Here is a 15,759-nt window from a genome sequence, read left to right on the forward strand (position 1 = left end):
TAATACCTGAAGTTAACTTGGCAGGTGTACAATGTATGTGCACATATAAACCTTGTGCAATCCTTCAGTGCAGTCACACGAACAGAAATAGCAGCAGTTGCTAGAGATATAAGACTGTATCCCGACAGGGATGATTGGCATGAATACAAGTAGTTGTGTTTCCTATCAATTTGTTGTTTCATTGATGATAAACACCATTGAACATTTTCTTGCTTTTTTGTGGGTGGGCATATTCCCTAGAGATCTCATAGGGTAGCATTGACTGTCACAGCATTTGAACACTAAATGGTTCAATCCTATTTGGTGTATGAAAAATTCTATTTAACTAGACCAACATGAGCCAACAGGATGCTTTCCAGATGTTGATGCAACTACAAGGACCATCATCCCCGAACATGAGGTCAACAATGTTAAGAGGGCACATATTCGTTACTTCTGAATTAGATAGTACTGAAGCACAAGGAATTGAAGTATTAATTCATTCTGTCAATTCCTTTAAGGACATTTTATTATACTTCTGAATAAATGTTAACTTGCACATAATGTGGTAAAATAATGCCAGGCAAGACCCTGTAGGAATTTATGGCAAGGTTTACTTTTGAGACATTTTATAGTCTAATGGAGGCATAAATTCTTTTTTTTTAAAAAAAAGGATGCAATACAACATATTCTATAAATATGGATGTGATCCATGGATGTGATTAGGAATAACAGTTAAGTCTAGGAAAAAGCTAAAGATTGAATTTTGATAGCTTCAAAAATCCTATGAGCACTTCAAAAAGCTCCTGAACCCAGCTTCTATGAAGACCTACTTGAATGTTTTCAAAGAGTTCTGCTCAATAAATGACATTTCCAATGCGTCTTCCATTCAAAGTGACTTGAGATAATAGAGACGTACAGCAAAGATCTTCTCAACACCATTTTATTCAGTCACATCAAAATAGCATTATTTTTTTTATGGTCGTAGCGCAAGTTCTGCCCAAGAGCAGCAGTACAAAACAGCTGACAGTTGCAACCTAAGTACACTGTGGCTGCTGGTATAAAATTAGGACATCTGAGTGGTTGGGACTCTTTTTCACTATGGTTGTAGCAAGAGGACAAACACACTTGCAGATACAGCCTGTGATGAGAAACAGAACCGTGTGCGACACAAAGACATACTCTACAGATTACAGACTCTGGCACTCCCCCCCCCCCCCTTGCCTTTAGAACTCATTCCTGCAGAGATAAATAATGGCAAGCATGGATTGCGCTATCAACTCTCAGTCTCTTTCTGGATTCAACCTATGCCCAACAATCTGGCACAGCTACAGTGGCTTTTTACTGCTACTGCCACTTCCTACTCTCACAAACATTACGAGAATGGTTTTCAGATGTGCTACAGCAGTGTAAGCAGGTCTTTCCCCCATCAAGGAATAGTTATCAGATGCATCAGTCTAAACGCATGTGCATTACTGAGTAGCTAAAATATGCTCTTGTTTATTCTCTTCCAATAAATAAAACCATCAGCTGGTCATAAATAAAACCCCACAGACAGTAAGATGTTTTCATATTGTCTCACCAAGCCAAACATTTCTCCCTATGTTCAGATAAATAATTCCACGTGAGAATTTTTGAGTCTTGGCTAGTCTTTGGATCAGATTTTGGTTAAACTTGGTGCAATGAAAAGGAAAGAAGAAACCCAAACCCACTTAACCCCTGTAAAACTGATTACAGATGTGAAGCGAGTTTTATTATGGGGAAGTTTATGGCCCCAGCTAAACTTAACCTATTGCTATTACATTAAGTTTGTAGGAAGCACTGATGTTAGAGGCGTTGGGGGCTTATTGCTTCAGTGCAGAAGCTTTACCCTAACAGAAAAACCACTAGCTTGTAGAATTGTGAAAAAGAAAACAGCCATGTTAACATTTTACATTAATCAGAATGTATGGAAGAGGGGGGCACACATAAAAGTAAAGTTGAGGCCCGCTCCTCTCTCACTAGTGTGCAACCCAAACCCCTGGACCTAGGGGCTAGGTTTAATGAATTGTAGCCACTGCTACTTCCACAGCCCTACTGACAACACACCAGCCAGTGTGGAAGAAGCAGGGGGCAAAATTCCCCCTCACTAGAACAGCTCCCAGGGCTGGGCTGGTGGCCTAGTTCAGGCCTGTGGCTGCCAGCAGCTGGGATGGCTCAGGATCCAGTTGATCATGTGTTGGTCTCTCAACCCCAGGATTCTGCTGAATATCACCAGCTGTATCTGTTACCCACCTTTTGAGCGAGCACTTTAGAGGGCTTGACAGATGGCAACAGATCTCTCTCGCTGACAGATTTAGGCAGAAGGACAGCTCTGCTTCATCCAAACCCTCTGCCTTTTGTTGGGCAGGATGAGGGTAAAGAGGATGAAGAAATGGTATCCGTCCTCCTACAAGGCTGGCTGCGTGCAAGTTTGGCTTCTGGATGTACGTGGCTCTCTTAAGGCTTACTGAAAGTGGGACTTGTGGGTAAATGTGCATAGGATTGAGTTACATCATACAAAAGCTTAAGTTTCCTTTCATCTACATGTGGGGTGCATGTTCCGACATTTTAAAAATCTGGATATCTATTCCTACCCCACCCGCATTTCCAAACGCTAATGAAGTCTAAAAAATAGGATGGCTAAAATGATCCAGGTCTCTTCCAGTTGATTAAGGCACTAAAAATAAAAATAAAAACTTCCTAAAAATAAAAGATACCCATGGTGAATACTGCCTTTCAAACTAAAGTTATGTGCATCATCTACCACACAAAACCCATAATTTGCTACACATTTCAAAAACAAAATAAAGCCTAAATTAGTTAGGCAACAAAATGAAACCACTTTGCTCAGTGTCTGATCAGTGTTGATCTTCTCCGTGTATTATGAAAAATGAGGCCAATCTTGCATTTCTGACAATCCATTTAAACTGCTAATCCAGTGTTTGTTACCCAAAAAAACAGACAATCATAGCATATTCTGTATCTTGTAGCAGCAGCAGCAGCAGCGATACCAAACAGGAAAACAAACAAACAAAGGCCATCCAGCGGCAGTTTGCACTGAAGACTTGTAGAACTGGGGGCAAGAGGGAGAACAGACAAAAGCAACATCATTTATAAACAGGGAAGAAAAATGCATCAATCCCTCCGCAGTGCATACCAGCAAGTCTTCCCCTGCATCAAAGAAACCTTGATGGGACACAACTAAAGAAAAATGTAATTCAAAGTAAAAGAGAGAGGCTGAACAATTCAAATTGCCTGAAAACCATAACTTCCAACGCTTTCAGACAGACAGGTCTACAACTGTGAATCTAATGCATGGTTACTCTTAACAATTCAAATGGAAATCCTGGGAAAGCTTAGTGATATGGTATAGGCAACAGTGACGTAATTTAAAGGCAGTCTCATTTGGCAGGTATTTGGCACTACCCTCACGGAGAGGTGATGTTCTAAATTACAGGATCCCAGCCCATTACATTGGTAGTAGTGAAGCTCCTATCAAACTCCCACTGGCAATTGCTAGCTAGACTGGAGTTCTAGCATCCTCAAAACTCAGATTTTCCCCATTTTTCTACAGGAAACCACTAAAAGATCTATAGCAAACCTATAATTAAACCTTATAGGAATTTCAATTTCTAAGCTATAAGATTATTAAGTGTAGATTTTTTTTCATATAAAGGCAGGAGTTTATATCTCTTAAATCACAAATATGCTTGAAGTCTTTGGGACAGCAACAACATGCTTTCGTTAAGGACAGAGCAATTAGTTATTGTAAAATCCAGCTTCACCCAATTTCTTGCTCAGGTGAGTCCGATTTAATGTCTTGCAGATTTGCAGATTTTATCATACACCTCTGGAAAAGCATCATTACAATGAAGTTGCTTCCTCAGCTTGTGGTACAGCGAGCCATCAAACATTTCCCAGAATTCCTCACGGGTCATATAGCAATCAGCATACAACATCTGAAAACTAAAAGGAAAAACGAAAAACAGATCTTAAAATTGTTGCATCAGAAGGCCGCAGAAACTATTGCTCATTTCTTAGAGCAGGCTATTTTGCCAGCACAAACGTTCAGATCTTATCCTAAAGGAACCCTTTTGTCTAGTCCCCAGTACTCCAATAGAAACCCATGAAACCAATTCTGAATTTTAGAACAGAAAACACTTCAGACTGCCCAGTAGCCCCAAATGGGAAGTCTGTCATAGCAGCTTATAATGAAGCACGTTTTTGTTAAATAATATATGCCTTCAGGTAAAAAGGATCCTTAAAAACCCTGACCAATAAAAAATTAAGTTAAAATTCTTTTTGTTTTTGCAACATTGTCATGCAGCAAGCTGAAAAGGTAACTGCAAGAGAGTTCTCCTAACAACATGAGAGAATGCCCTTTTGGGACTTAGACCCTTACCCATGAACACTCCTTACAAACTTTTCTATTTGCCTGGTGGAAGCCTTAGCTTCGAAGTATTTTGTTTTGGGCTCTCCGTAGGCTCCCACGTCCACATAGAGCTCTGCTTCATCTCCTTTTGGGTGGATCATGCCAGGGTTATTGGGCAAGATGAAGGGGCAGAGCCACAGAGGATAAACCTAGAGACAACGGAAGAACAAAAAAAATCACGACAAAGCAATACATGGGAGCCACTACCCACCCTTCTGAATCCTGTAGTTGAGACATGTTTTGTTTAACTACTGCTACTAAGAACCTAGAAGGTAGGAAAGATGCTCTTACTTTGATGTCACTGTGGAAGGTTTCGATACATTGCTCAAGGCTTTTCATGGGGACCATCATGTCTTGTACAACGTGATGCTGCTCATAGAGCTTCCGAATTGCTTCTCCTTGGGTCAGTTTTAAGAGGGAGATTTTAGGAGGAACCATCCAACCAAACAGGTAGCGGAAAACAGGGTTATTGCCAAATGGGATGATATCCTAGAAAACAGACCAAATGCATGTTGTGAGAAAGCTACGCGTTTCAAATCTGGATTGCCGACTTCAGAAATAACTGTCTGCCTTAAAAAACTTCACCTCAACTCTTTTTCATCATTCATTTATTTTAACAAAATTCACATGCTGCTTGATTGAAATAAAACCTGTACAGTGGTACCTTGGGTTAAGTACTTAATTCGTTCCGGAGGCCCGTTCTTAACCTGAAACTGTTCTTAACCTGAAGCACCACTTTAGCTAATGGGGCCTCCTGCTGCTGCGCTGCCGCCGCATGATTTCTGTTTTCATCCTGAAGCAAAGTTCTTAACCAAGGTACTATTTCTGGGTTATCGGAGTCTGTAACCTGAAGCGTATGTAACCTGAGGCGTATGTAACCCAAGGTACCACTGTATGCAGTTTACAAAAATCAAGTCGATTACAATTACTAGTGGCACTAATTAGTACATACTTAAAATAAAATAAAGCTACTGCACATATGGATTTAGCTAATTAGCGACTAATCCCACATAACATTGGAAGGATCTTCTGTGCAGTGAGCTGCATCAATATGATGCTTTTCAGTCTGGGGAATGACCGCAACCATTTTTCCAGTTTGCTCACATTGGCGCTTACGACAAGCCCTGAGGGGAAATGCCTACCCTTTGCTCCTGTGGCTTGAAATCGAAGGGCGTGGGCAAATGAATTTTTTTTTTTTGCCCTAGCTGCTGATCAACTGATATCAGGCAACCAACAGGTAGGCAGCTGTCAAACTGGCCCATGGGAACTGGGACACGTCAGCTGGTCAGATCTAGTTCCTACCCTGATATATAATATGGGGAAGAAGTTTGGCCTAGTCAGCTATTTTGCAAACTAGGTTTATCATTACCAGAGAGAGGGTTGAATTGATAAGGATGTGTCTGTGGGCTTGACTGACAACAAATATGGCACGAACTGGAACCTTACCTGGAGCTCCCAGAATATGCTCCGTGTATGCCTGTGATAGTATTGCCTTGCAGGGATATATTCCATTCCCGTCTTGTTAGCCTTTAGATAGTTCTCCACATGCTTGAAAAACCATGGCTTGTAGTAGCATCCAATTCTGTTGATCTTAAGATAAACAGAAACACAATGAACACACCATAACGTGGCTCTAATTACAGCTGCAATTGAATATAAGTTCTTTTAATGTTCAGCACATTTCTGCAACTGTTAAGAGTAAGATTGCCAAGGAAACACCAACAACAGGTTGTGTTGATCAAGGGTCGCTATGAGGGTTGCTGCTCCAGATGTTGCTGCACTACAATTCCCTCCACCCCTAAGCATTGGCCAGCAATGGCTGGGGCCGACTGGCAGTTCAGTCCAACAACGTCTGTAGGGTGACACACTGTCTATCCTTGATGTCAAGTCATGCAATGTACATCATTTACAGGCAAATGTCTGTATGCAATCAACACTGGCATTTTTTTTTGTAGGTAAGAACTGCCTACAGGCCAATTCTGTGCACTTCTATCAGGCAGATTGGTTTGCCCCAGGCCTGTGGGAGAAATAGTTTTGTAGAATGACCTCTCCCACCAGATTAATTATGTGCAAGACATTCCACTCATGGAATTGATCTGCCCAGTATTTTGTTAAACTAGTTTAACAGTCACTCCTCCATCCAGAGAACCGAGGGAACTACTGTTCTGTAAGGGAGGCTGAGCTCCAAAAAAGAATTCGCAATACTCTCAATGAACTACTGTTCTCTAGGGGAAGCTATGGCATTAAAAATACCATAAAAACTAAAGGAAGCCTGTACTGCAGATGAGCTCTCTTAACTTTAGAATCAACAAAGTGCAGAGATTGGTTTTCAAAGGCAAGTTTGGCTAGTTCTCCCCCCGCCGGTGTCCTATTTACCTGAAGAAGTGAAAGAATCAATGTTGTTACCTTACTATGATCAGCTTCATTGGTCAAAACTCCGGTCATTATGACAGCTTCTTCTAAAGAATAAACCAGACCCTCCACAAAATGGTTTTCTTTCTTCTCAGATTCTTCAGCAAATCTCTTGCAGATTGTCTTCAGTCCTCTCACAGGCTCATAATGCAGCTTCACATATTTTTTCGCTGGGATCATTTTTATTTCTGCTGCCACCAGGAAGCCCAGTGTGCCACAAGACCAAGGAACTGCATAAAATAGGTCTGAGTTCTCCTCCTGCAAAAAGCACGCAACACTAAGGCGCATACAGATACAGAGCAGGCATAATGTCACAAACCACAGCAAATTAGAATGTTATCTTACCGGTGTACATCTCACATGGCTCCCATCAGCAAGAACAAGTTCATAGGCCACGCAGGAATGCTGAAATAGTCCATAGATGTGGGAGGACGATTCAATACCAGTCCCCATGATCAAACCACCTGAACAAGAGATCATTGCACAACAATTACATGAATTGTATTTTCATTTTCCAGAGGACTTACTTAAATAACAAGTGAATTTTCACAGCTTGGGAATCATACAGTGAGCATTAGATCTTATGCATCACAGAAAAGTATAAAAATAATTTGCTGTTAATTGCTTAGTGGAACTGTATTGAAATATTTAAGAGTTGTAGTTATATTTTACAAATCCCAAGACCTCTCACCTACAGTAAGGTCATCAAGTTCTGGTACCACGGGAATAGTCCAGCCTATGGGGTTGAGGTGTGCTGTTAATTGTCCCATTGTGACCAAGGGTTCCACACGGACAACCTAAGGAAGAACACATTTTATATGCCAAGACTGAATGCCGCCATCAATACAAATCTGATGCCAAAGCAATAACACAGAAATGCACTTTGCCCCATCATTTGGTGCACACCTTAAAAGTTACCTCGGTCTTTGTGAATCAGGAAATACAGTGGAAAAGAAATACTTTAAACAGGTTAGTGTTGCAATCATGCTTGCCTATCCTGGATGTACAGTGGTGCCTCGCAAGACGAAAAGAATCCGTTCCGCGAGTCTCTTCGTCTTGCGTTTTTTTTCATCTTGTGAAGCAAGCCCATTAGCAGCTTAGCGGATTAGCGCTATTAGTGGCTTAGCAGATCAGCTGATAAGCGGCTTAGCGGATCAGCTGTTAAGCGGCTTAGCGGATCAGCTGTTAAGCGGCTTAGCGGATCAGCTGTTAAGCGGCTTAGCGGCTTGGGAAAAAGGGGGGGGGAGGAAAAAAAACCCGCAGGAACTCGCAAGACATTTTCATCTTGCGAAGCAAGCCCATAGGAAATTTGTTGCACAGGAAGGTGCAAGCAGTGCCAGATTGGTTCCACCAATGAGTTTGCACTGCGCCAACCTGGCCCCTTGCAGTAAGCTGGAGTGACATGAGGTCAGGTAAGTGCTGCTGCCCCACTGCCTGCTACTAAGACACAGTGAGCAAAAGATAGCAATTCTGAAGACACCAGCTAGTGGGGAAACATCCTCAGTAGTACTGCCACACCAGAGGTCAGGCACCTCAAAGAGGACCAGAAAGCACAGAAACCAACAGGCTCAATGATGTTCAGCCATGGCCACATCCCTTGAACAAAAGCTCATCACTTAAATAGAAGGATCAATTCCAAGCTTACCATTCTCTCAGTGTCCACTTCCAGAACATCCATCAAGTTGATTGTTATATTCTTAAGCGTCTTCTTGTACTTTCCAACACGAAGAGACACTGTAAGCCAGCCAGGACGTCCTGTGCACATATATGTTTTTAGCCCTTCTTTTTTCCATTCTCGTACCTGCAAGAAAGAAAGATTAATTTAACACCTTATATATAACAACTTGATGTTGTTTTTGCAAGTAAACAGATCTGCATCTGAGAAAACTGATTCTGACTAGAAGAATCCTACGTACACTTCCCTGGAAGTCCCATTAAATATAATGGGGCAACTGAAAGCAAACATTTACTTAACAAAATTTATATACTGCTTAATTTAGAAAACCTAAGCCAACAGTTCCTGAACTCCCCCTCCCCCAGATTACTTGAAAATTCTTGAGGGTCTTGGTGGACCACTTAATGGTTTTTCTGCCTGTTCTCAAGATAGTACCTTTAACAGGAAAGGTTTTAAAATTTGCATTGGTATTGCAATTAAGACAGAAGAAGAGCCTACTAGGGCTGTGTTCACACTCCCACTGTGCTCACTGCCATTCCGGTGCAAATGCATCCTGGACTTTGTTACACTACTGTTTTATGAGTTTCTCCCCAAACTAGCTTCACACTGATTGAGTCCTTAAGCCATTCGCAATTCATCTCCAGCCAAGGTGTGAACACTTCTACATAGGGAAAAGGTGTCACTGCCTGCCAATGCACTCTAGTATGTACACAAACAGACACAAATCTTACACTAGTGGAGCCATGTTGATGTGAAAAGCTGGGGAGGGGTATAGAATGAGCTGTGCTGCAAAATTCACTGGGGCAGTGGAAGGGACTTCACTGAGATTTAAAGTGGTAATGTGAACACGCTCTACTATCTGAAAAGCATGACAGCACAGGCCAGTCTGACCTTGTTTGCACTGTGATGAGCAGAAAACTGCAGTGTGAGGTTAAAGTATCTCATGCTAATGAACCCCACGATGATGATTATACAGTGCCATTGGTGCACACCGTGTTCTTCTAGCTCTAGCATGTCTCCTATTAATGGCCTTTCTCTACACTAAAAAGCCCCAAGTGCTGTAACCTTTCTACACAGGAAGTTGCTATTTTCATCAACAGGAACGAAAGAGTAAAGGCTTGTTTGGTATAATGTTGTAATCATTCAACTTGTTTTTATTATTGCTTGTAAGCCGCTCTGAGCCCGGCCTTGGCTGGGGAGGGCGGGGTATAAATAAAAATTATTATTATTATTATTATTATTATTATTATTATTATTATTACCTGTCAGGGAGACACATGGCACAGAATAGGCTCTCTGCAATTTGAATGTTCCTGATTTATGGTTTCCCTAGCATCAGGCACATACCTACGCAAGCCACATATGGACTCCACTAATGTTTATGCCTGTTATCCATAAACAAGAGGACCACTGAAGACTAGGTGTCCCTTGTGGTCTTTTCCAACTCTACAATGCTATGATTCTATGAAGAAGATACTGTCTAGAGAGCAATAATGTGCCAAATACTGGCACTGCTTTCTTGCAGCACCTTTCCTTCCACTTACAATTGGTTTGTGTAACAGTAATGGAATGCCTTCTCTGCTGAAATACATCACTACTTGTATTGACCATCTGCCGGTTTCTGAAAACACACCTGTTTGCAAGATGTGTCCCTTGATATCTTCATCTGGGGCAACCCACTTAGATGAGCATCATCTGATTTTCCCACCTTTTAATTTTAATGGTACTGTTTTCTAGTGTATTTTAATGGCTAGGTTTTTAAATATTTTCTAAACTGCTCAGAAACCTACTCTAGCATTACATGGTATATAAGTAAATAAGATATTAATTTAGCACTGTATCACTGCTACAGGCCCACAGCTGATTGGTCAGGAACGGGGAAACTGACTCCAAATCACATCAGCCTCAGCTAGCAAAGCCAATAGCTGGGATGATGGTAGTTGTAGTCCAACATCATCTGGAGGGCCACAGGTTTCCCATCCCTGCTTTGGTCCAAGGGTGCAGCCAGAGATGCAACCCAAAGAAACAGGGCAACAACATAATTGTCAGGATATCTCCTCTGAGTTTTTGTATGAGAAAAATTTCCAATATCAGCAATATCACAAAACTGCTAAAAAAAGGGGGGGCACCAGACTCAATGGTTGCTGTGAGTAGTCCTGATCTGCAACTCAAGACTTCTATTTAGCCTCATTCAAACCTCTGGCCAACTTCCATGCTTGAAAACCTCTGCTCCAGGGAAGGAAGGCCGGAACACCCGGAGTCTTACTAGGAAAACTGAACAGCCTGCGCTTCTTCCAACTTGTAAACCCTTTTGTGGGGACTTTCCCCCTCCGCCCGCCCTTCTCACCTGCTCCTGGATGTTGCGAACACGCAGGTTGTGCTGCCGGGGCGCGCTGTGCATCTTCTGCACCATCCAGGCGCGGAACTGGTAGTAGATGTCGAAGAGCACGGAGAGGGGCAGCAGGAAGAGGCAGACGAAGACCCAGCGGTGGTGGACCAGCACGTACCCGAGCCCCTTGTAGCGGGCCCACAGGATGAGCAGCAGAAGCCCGACCCCGAGAGACAGCAGAGGACCCATCGCGAACCCTCGCCGGCACTCACGCACACGCAACGCGCCTAACAACCCAAGTCGTTCTCCTACTCGGATCCGCTCGACTCCCGCAGCACCCAACAAGCCGCCACAACTTGTTTTGCACAGCCGGCCTCTTCAGTCCCCAGTTGGCTCACCTAGCAGCCACCTGTTCCAACAACCCCCGAGACCCCGCTACCCTCCGCCGCCTCTTCCCACGTACAACGGTCAGCACCGTCTTAGCAGCGCCGCCGCCCTGTGCAAAGCAAGGCGGGCAAGTCTCTTTACAGAGTATGTTTGGAGACCCAGGTTCAGAAGAACCGCGTCGGGGACACGCGCGCGCCTTCCCCACGACCGTGTCACACCCGCTCGCGGACCGGCGTCACCCCCAGCTCGCGAGTCGACCGTTCCTTGCGCTCCCCTGCACAGCCCCAACCGAGCCAACGTTCGGCGCTTAACACCCGGCGCTCCGCCCCCGGCCCGACTCGAAGCGCAGCCCACCTCCCTCCTGGTTGGCCGGTCGGGCTCCTCGGCGGTGAGGAGAGGGACGGCGTCCAACCAATGGGGTGGCGCCGTTTGGATCGGATCAGGCGCCGAGTGGCGGGATTGGCTGGCTCGGGGGGGGCGAGGAGCTAAACACCCGTACCGGCCGGGTGCCTCGGAGCAGCACGAGGCCAGTTGACGGAGCGAGCGCCGCGCGCCGCCTCCCCGCCCTAGGCAGGCATGCAGGCTAGGTGCTCTCGCCTTGGGAGGGGGGGGGGATGACGCTGCAAGGCATGCTTTTTTTTGTATGGAGGACCCAACCCCCGGTTCTGTTCGTGAACTGACGAATAGTGACCCGTCTCTGGTACTGTGGAGGGTTCCCTGCAAGCCATGCAACGGCGGAATGCCCGTCCTAAATTGCAGTCAGAAGAAAGAGGCCTCTTGCTCGGATACCAAAACATAGGAGAGGGAAATAACGTTGCAATCCTTTACGCACCTGAGAGTTGATCGGTATAGGATTGCGCTTAAGTATTCTGGCAAATGTGCCTCCTCCTCTGCTCATGGGACAACTCGCGTGCCAAGGGAGATTTTCCCCTGCCTTGCCCTGCCTTGCTTGCACACGCAGATACAGTTCTGTGGGCTCGGAAATGCAGTTGGCACGCTGGGGTGAAACGGCAGCCAGGGTCTGGAGCAGCATCAGGGGGGCATCCTTTCAGGCCACGTGCTGCCTGGTGGCACCTCGCCTGGAACGTTGTAATCCTGCCCCCTTTGTCCGGGGCACAGTGCCGCGGCACGAGGCGAACCATCTGCAGCCTCTGGGCGTTCGCCATGTTAGAAGCCGTGTCCAAGTTCTGAATCTTCACGTTGCTTGCTAAACAGAGAGCTCTTTGTGAAAGCAGAACTCAATCCTACGCATTATTGTTATGCTCGTTTTATTATGATGCTGCGTATTGTTATGCTGTGTGTTATGTTGTTGTTGTTCTGCTTAAATTATGTTTGTAGTGTTGTATTCCGCCCTTGGATCTTTGGATAAAGGGTGGTATATAAATTGAATAAATTAATAATAATTAGCAGAAGGAGAGGGATGAGTGAGTTGGCAGAATTATTGGTATTCTCTGTAACAGTACCCCCTAGATTGCAGGTGGGGAACTGCAACTTTTGAAAGTTTGCACACACAGCAAGATACAAACATACTGTGTTCTTCTAAAAATAAAATAAAATAAAATAAATGATGTATACCAGTTCTCATATCTTGGTAAGCATGTTGTGGGTGCCATGGGCAGCAAAAAGAGAGGTGCTTGTTTTCTGTGCCTGTGAGTATTGTAACAAAAAGCTCTGCAGTTAATGCCAAAACATTCTTCTAAGCAGTTCTAAATAAGCAGTTACAAAACATTAAAACAAAAATCCATAATTAACTACTTTTATATATTTTGGAAAGTTGTTTGGACATCTGTTAATATACAACCAAATTTTGCAAAAGGCTTCCTGCAATCGAGCAGGTTTTCATCTATGTATGGATGCAACTGAGCGGCATAGAATAAAATAATTGTAGAGTTGAAAGGGACCCTGAGGATCATCTAGTCCAAACCCCTGCAATGCAGGGATATGCAGCTGTTCTTTATTGTGATTGAACCTTCAACCGTGGCATTATGAGCACCATGCTCTAGCCAGCTGACCTATCCATTGAAACATTAGAAGATAAACATCCATCATTAAAACACGCAATAAAACAATCCCATTAAAACACAGAAATGAAAATAGGAGATTCAGATAAAGTTATCAAAGTTAAAATCATCTGGCCTTGAAAGAAAGCCTGAAAGGGAAGAATAAAAATAAGCACCGGATAATTATATAATGGATGGTACAAGATACAGTGCATCACATCTTCAATTCGGCCTTTCTGCACAAGCCCAAACCATCCTTTGCTAGTCTGTTAGAAAATCTACAACCATATCTAGACATCAATAGGCATGGCTTGGAATCCAAACTCGGTAAAAGCATGTCTGGAACAGGGGTAGGGGCGGAGTAAATTTTGATAGATAGGTGGCCCTTTCATGGTCTGGTTTGATTTCACTGTACCAGACAGCAGACTTAAAATTCTTCATGTATTCAATATTTCTTTTAGCATCTTTGAAAATTTTTTTTATCCCAGCTCTTACAGTCAGATGAACCCTGCATTGACCTTGTTGTGAGAATCAAGTAGCTTACCATCAAATATCTGCTAAATTGTGTCCAACCTTCTATATTCTGTAAGTCTTAAAAACACAATTTTGCTAAACGTTGATCTAGCACCACTGATAGTTTTTTGTAATACATTGGTACCTCGGGTTAAGAACTTAATTCGTTCTGGAGGTCCGTTCTTAACCTGAAACTGTTCTTAACCTGAAGCACCACTTTAGCTAATGGGGCCTCCTGATGCTGCCGTGCCACCGGAGCACGATTTCTGTTCTCATCCTGAAGCAAAGTTCTTAATCCGAGGTACTATTTCTGGGTTAGCGGAGTCTGTAACCTGAAGCGTCTGTAACCCGAGGTACCACAGTACAGTATAATGTGTTTGTGTATACATAGAATCATAGAATCGAAAAGTTTTATGGGACCCCAAGAGTCACCTAGTCCAACCCTCTGTTGTGCAGGAATCTCAACTAAAGCATCCATGACAGATGTCCATCCAACCTCCACTTAAAAACTTCCAATGAAGGAAAGTCCACACCCTCCTGAGGGAGTCCATTCTACAGTACTGTCAAACAGCTCTTATTGTCAGAAAGTTCTTCCTGCCTGCTGTTTACTTGGAAACTCCTTTCCTTTAACTTGAATCCATTGGTTTGAGTCCTACTCTCCAGAGCACGAGAAAACAAGCCTGCTTCAGCTTCCATGTGACAGCTTTTTTGATATTGGAAGATGGCTATCATATCTCCTCTCAGTCTCCTCTTCTCCAGGCTGAGAAGTTTTTAGAGAAGGGAGGCCTACTTCATTCCTCAATAGTGCACCGGCTGTGAGATACTGCCAAATGCATGTACAAGAACATATGCTGAATTACATAAAGTTCATCTCTACAATGGCTACTCCAAACTGCTACATTTCTCTTCAGATTGCTAGATAGATATACACAATTGAACCTCACATTCTCACGCATGGGGTGAGGAGCATTTATATATCTTTCAACATGGAGGTATCAGCATGTCAACAAATGGTTAAGATGAAATTTGGCTCATACTCTGACTACTGGAAAGTTTACCATATAATAGATATCAGCATTCTGGCACAGAATAAACCAAGTCATACCTGGCATGGGACTGTCCATGAGGAATGTAGATGCTGGTGTCTCTTTGGCCTTGGCTTTAAAGGGACTCTTCTACTAGCAGCTAAAGAGACAGATCTACAGTTGAAGAACGGAAACCTCATTTATGAGTAGACAGATATGGATGCTGCTTGTTGGAGCCTGGTATATTTGCCCATTTCCAAAGCTCTGCTTTTAAGCCATTTCTGAAGGCTGGGGAGATGTGAAGTCTTTATATTGCCTCTTTGTGGGCTGCTTAAATGCCTTTGTGAAGAAAACAAGAAGTTGTCTGTCAGGCTGCCTACCTGTGTCTCCACTGTCTCAGAAAGCAACTTGAAAATCTATTTGTTTTCTTTCCCTGGTTCCCCCCACCCCCTGGAGGAGAAATGCTGCTTCTTATGTCTGAGTTTCAGTTGGAAGGTTAAGGCTAAAGTTTCAAGGATTGCTCAGATCAGCCTTGTTGCCACTGGTTTATTGAAAAATTACTTGGTGTACTCTCAGGAGTACACTGAGTTCCATAAATAATTACTTGAATCATTCTCTTACCAGCAGTCATGTATTGTTTTGCTAACCTTCCAAACCAAGGGCGTGCGCACAATATATTTCACAATCTTACTCCATCAGAGCACTTTCCACATTCCATGATAACAATATGCCACAATCTCATTCCAGAGCTATACACGAAATAGTGTGTATCTGTGTGTGTGTGTGTGTGTGTGTGTGTGTGTGTCACTCTAAAAGCAGCCTCTCCCCTTGCCACAACAAATAATGCCTGAACTCTGGGTCTTTTACTCTGAGCCTCAGATCTGCTTCCCTTCTTCCCCTTTTAAACTTCTTTGCAAAATCATTGTTTATACGCCAACTGGCAGGGCCAGCCAAAACAGAGCCAGCTTGGGGCAGAGTGAAGCAGC

The 15,759-nt window shown here is 43.5% G+C and overlaps 1 protein-coding gene across 1 annotated transcript; it reads right to left on the reverse strand.

Annotated features, from left to right (window-relative positions):
* Positions 1-906: 906 nt before the first annotated feature.
* DHCR24 (24-dehydrocholesterol reductase) lies at positions 907-11,620 on the reverse strand. The gene is made up of 9 exons (XM_083742721.1): positions 10,867-11,620; positions 8,490-8,645; positions 7,536-7,641; positions 7,190-7,308; positions 6,839-7,102; positions 5,879-6,022; positions 4,724-4,921; positions 4,403-4,581; positions 907-3,966 (listed from the first exon to the last, which is right to left on the reverse strand). Exons 1-9 carry the CDS (start codon positions 11,095-11,097, stop codon positions 3,813-3,815), a joined length of 1,551 nt encoding a protein of 516 aa, XP_083598847.1. The 5' UTR covers positions 11,098-11,620; the 3' UTR covers positions 907-3,812.
* Positions 11,621-15,759: the final 4,139 nt, after the last annotated feature.

This window comes from Podarcis gaigeae (assembly GCF_964106915.1).
Source record: "Podarcis gaigeae genome assembly, chromosome: 6".
Lineage (NCBI taxonomy): Eukaryota > Metazoa > Chordata > Lepidosauria > Squamata > Lacertidae > Podarcis > Podarcis gaigeae.

Bases quoted from the DNA above. Each gene is read 5' to 3' on its own strand.
- DHCR24 (XM_083742721.1), bottom strand. From the start codon at position 11,097: ATGGGTCCTCTGCTGTCTCTCGGGGTCGGGCTTCTGCTGCTCATCCTG. The intron at 7,309-7,535 runs GTGAGAGGTCTT...TCTCTTGTTCAG, and splicing joins ACTTGATGACCTTACTGTAG to GTGGTTTGATCATGGGGACT. The intron at 7,103-7,189 runs GTAAGATAACAT...TGCTTTTTGCAG, and splicing joins GCCATGTGAGATGTACACCG to GAGGAGAACTCAGACCTATT.